The sequence below is a fragment of the Nicrophorus vespilloides genome, unplaced genomic scaffold (assembly GCF_001412225.1).
Source record: "Nicrophorus vespilloides isolate i.1.1-1 unplaced genomic scaffold, Nicve_v1.0, whole genome shotgun sequence".
Lineage (NCBI taxonomy): Eukaryota > Metazoa > Arthropoda > Insecta > Coleoptera > Silphidae > Nicrophorus > Nicrophorus vespilloides.
In genome coordinates, this window is record NW_017098791.1 from 679 (window position 1) to 3,422 (window position 2,744).

At 35.2% G+C, this 2,744-nt stretch overlaps 1 protein-coding gene across 1 annotated transcript; it reads right to left on the reverse strand.

Annotated features, from left to right (window-relative positions):
- Positions 1 to 1,032: 1,032 nt before the first annotated feature.
- On the reverse strand, positions 1,033 to 1,889 carry LOC108563222. The gene is made up of 3 exons (XM_017921836.1): positions 1,845 to 1,889; positions 1,728 to 1,773; positions 1,033 to 1,593 (listed from the first exon to the last, which is right to left on the reverse strand). The coding sequence occupies exons 1-3, from the start codon at positions 1,887 to 1,889 to the stop codon at positions 1,049 to 1,051; spliced, it is 636 nt and encodes a 211-aa protein (XP_017777325.1). The 3' UTR covers positions 1,033 to 1,048.
- Between the last annotated feature and the right edge of the window lie 855 nt (positions 1,890 to 2,744).

Here is a 2,744-nt window from a genome sequence, read left to right on the forward strand (position 1 = left end):
TTTAGTATTTAAACTACAGTTCGAATAACGCTTTGTTCTTTTACGTTTCAATACAATTTCTATCAGATTCGTGCATCGAGAAATACCTGTAGTTTTTATAGTTGATTAATTTGAATTAAATTACAGTTAGAATTTATAAATATTTTTTTTTTGTATAGATTTTCAAGGATTTTGTAGCTTTAATTGACAACGAATACTATTGAATTTTGTTAATGATTGATCTCTGAGGGAATTTTTTCAAAGAGTTTTAGTTTTAAAATAATTTAGCTTATGGATTATTGTTGAATTCAATTGAATGTTGTTAATTGAAGCTGAATGTTATTCAATGTTAACCATTGGAATAACCAGTTGGTTGAAGAAGCTGAAGAGATTTGCGGATGTATAAATTTGAAGTTGTACAGTTTACTTACGTGATGAGTGATTGCGGTGAGCACTAGCAAAGCGGTTAGCACAAGGTTGGCCGCTGCTGAGGGCGACGGTGAAGTCATGGTTGAGGCCGCGGTAATCCGTGGGAAAGTGGCCGAAGTGGCAAATTTGGGACGCAGCAGCAGCTAGCAGGAAATTTGGGTATCTGTGACGCGCGCGATGGAACGCCGAAGAATGCCACTAGATACTGTAGAGCGACGATCGCAGGCGACACTTCTTTTTGTAAATAAAAAGAAGAACAAGAAAGAAAAAAAAGGGGGAAAAGAGCCCCCAGACTACGACGACGACAACAACATCGATGACGACGAAATCCATGATGCACTCTAAACGATAAAACTGGTTTAGTTTATATATATAAAGTTTATATTCGCTCTCTCGCGAAAAATAGAAGATGTGTGTGGTTGAAGAGGAGAACAATCGGATTCGAGAGGAAAGGAGAATCGGTAAAAACGAGTTTACCGAGACGCAGCATCAAAAAAAAAAGAATCATCGTAATCTAAATATTATCCGTATATTGAGGTGAGGTGGCCTTGGAACAAACGCGAATAAGTTATTGAACTTTTGCTTAACAACAACAACAACAAACAAACATCTGAACAAAACAAGTTGTTGTATTCCCGAATCAATTCCTCAGGATAAGCTGCGTGATGTTACGCAGGAACTGTCTGACCTCTTCCTCGGAGAGCATCAACGGGAACTTGGGTAATTCTCCGAAGGGCAACGAAATCGCCTCGCTCCTCATCAACGGTAATTGGAGCAGTTCTTTCGGTTTCCTATCCAGAAGGCGGTAAGGAATCGGGTAGTCTTGACCACCGATTTGACCTAATCCGAAGAGGCCGCCACCGTTTGCAGTGCCGAAGAGGTGATTTCCTGCAGTCTGGATCTTCTCCCAAATGCGCGAAGGTCGCGGCAGACCCAAGTTCAAGTTCGGATGCGTCAGGTATTCGGAGATGAGCGAGAGCTTCTGGTGGAGTGGTTCGAAGATCTGCGAGGGCGTCAGGAAGATAGGAACGAACGGAAGACGTTTGTTGGAAGTTCCATCCAGATTCGTCACTTCAGTATCAATTTGCTCAGAGTTCTTAAGCTTCACTAATTCCGTAACCGCATCAACAACAACCGAATCGTCTTCGGTCGTCGTGGAAACAGTAACCAAATCCGTTGGCGTCTCTATCAACAAAACAAAATGTATTATGAATATCATGGATATTACGACTTCTTTCTTTCTTTCTCAAATTGACATAATTACTCATAGTTTCCAATAAAACAAACTTGTGTAAATTTAACTTAATCACTGTACTCACCCGTATTTTGCAATTGGAGCAAGGATCTGCACCTGACGACGCATATCTATTAAACAAAACAAAAAAACAAATTCTTAAACAAAAGTTAATTTTTGTTTTGTTTCAAATTTGACGTACCAGAAGCGCAAATGTCAAAGTCCTGCACATCAGCTCCATATCCATTCTAATGATACATTCGCAAACATCGTTTCGCCTCTATATAAAGCGATTATTCTCTCCCTTCTGGTAGAAAAATAAAGAGCAATAATAATGGGGGACGCGAATTATCATTCACGCTATGCAAATCAGCCGATGGGTACCGTCATGCGATGTCGAAATTGGACAATTTTCAATCACTAATTGGCACTTACGCAACTTCTTTTGTTTTGCATTAATATCAAGTACGTCGATTACAATTGAATCCAAATTTCCCCAAAGTTAAAATTCACTCATTTTTATATTATTTTATCATTATCTAATTCACTTATTATTCAATTTTCTTAAATTGTTCTGACATTATATTTGTCATTGTACTTGGAAAACATTTACTTTTTTTATGATAATTTAGAAATAAACTTTGTTATTATACAATCATTCACTAATCTATCTGCGATTTAAGTTATTTTTGATAGATTTGAAGATTTAAATTTGAATATTTATTTGTATCGCATGTAATATTGGTTGCCTATATAAAATTAATCATTTCAGTAATAACAATTTAGTTTGTTAGAAAACTTTTCGTTAATTTTAAAGCTTAAATTAAACTAATTAAATAGTTTATAAACTTTTGCTTAAACTTTGTAATTTAAAATAAGTAAACAAATGTTTGTTTGTAAATGTGTAATATTGGTTGCATATAACAACTTTAAATTTAGTTCCCAAGTTTGTCGCGGTTTATTTCAAATATTTGAATTTAATTGTAATTAATTGCAATGTGTTAATTAATATTATAATCATATTAAATAGTATTTCAATTTGAACTTAGTATAAAGTAAAGTATAAAGTAAAGTATAAAGTAAAGTATAAAGTAAAGTATAA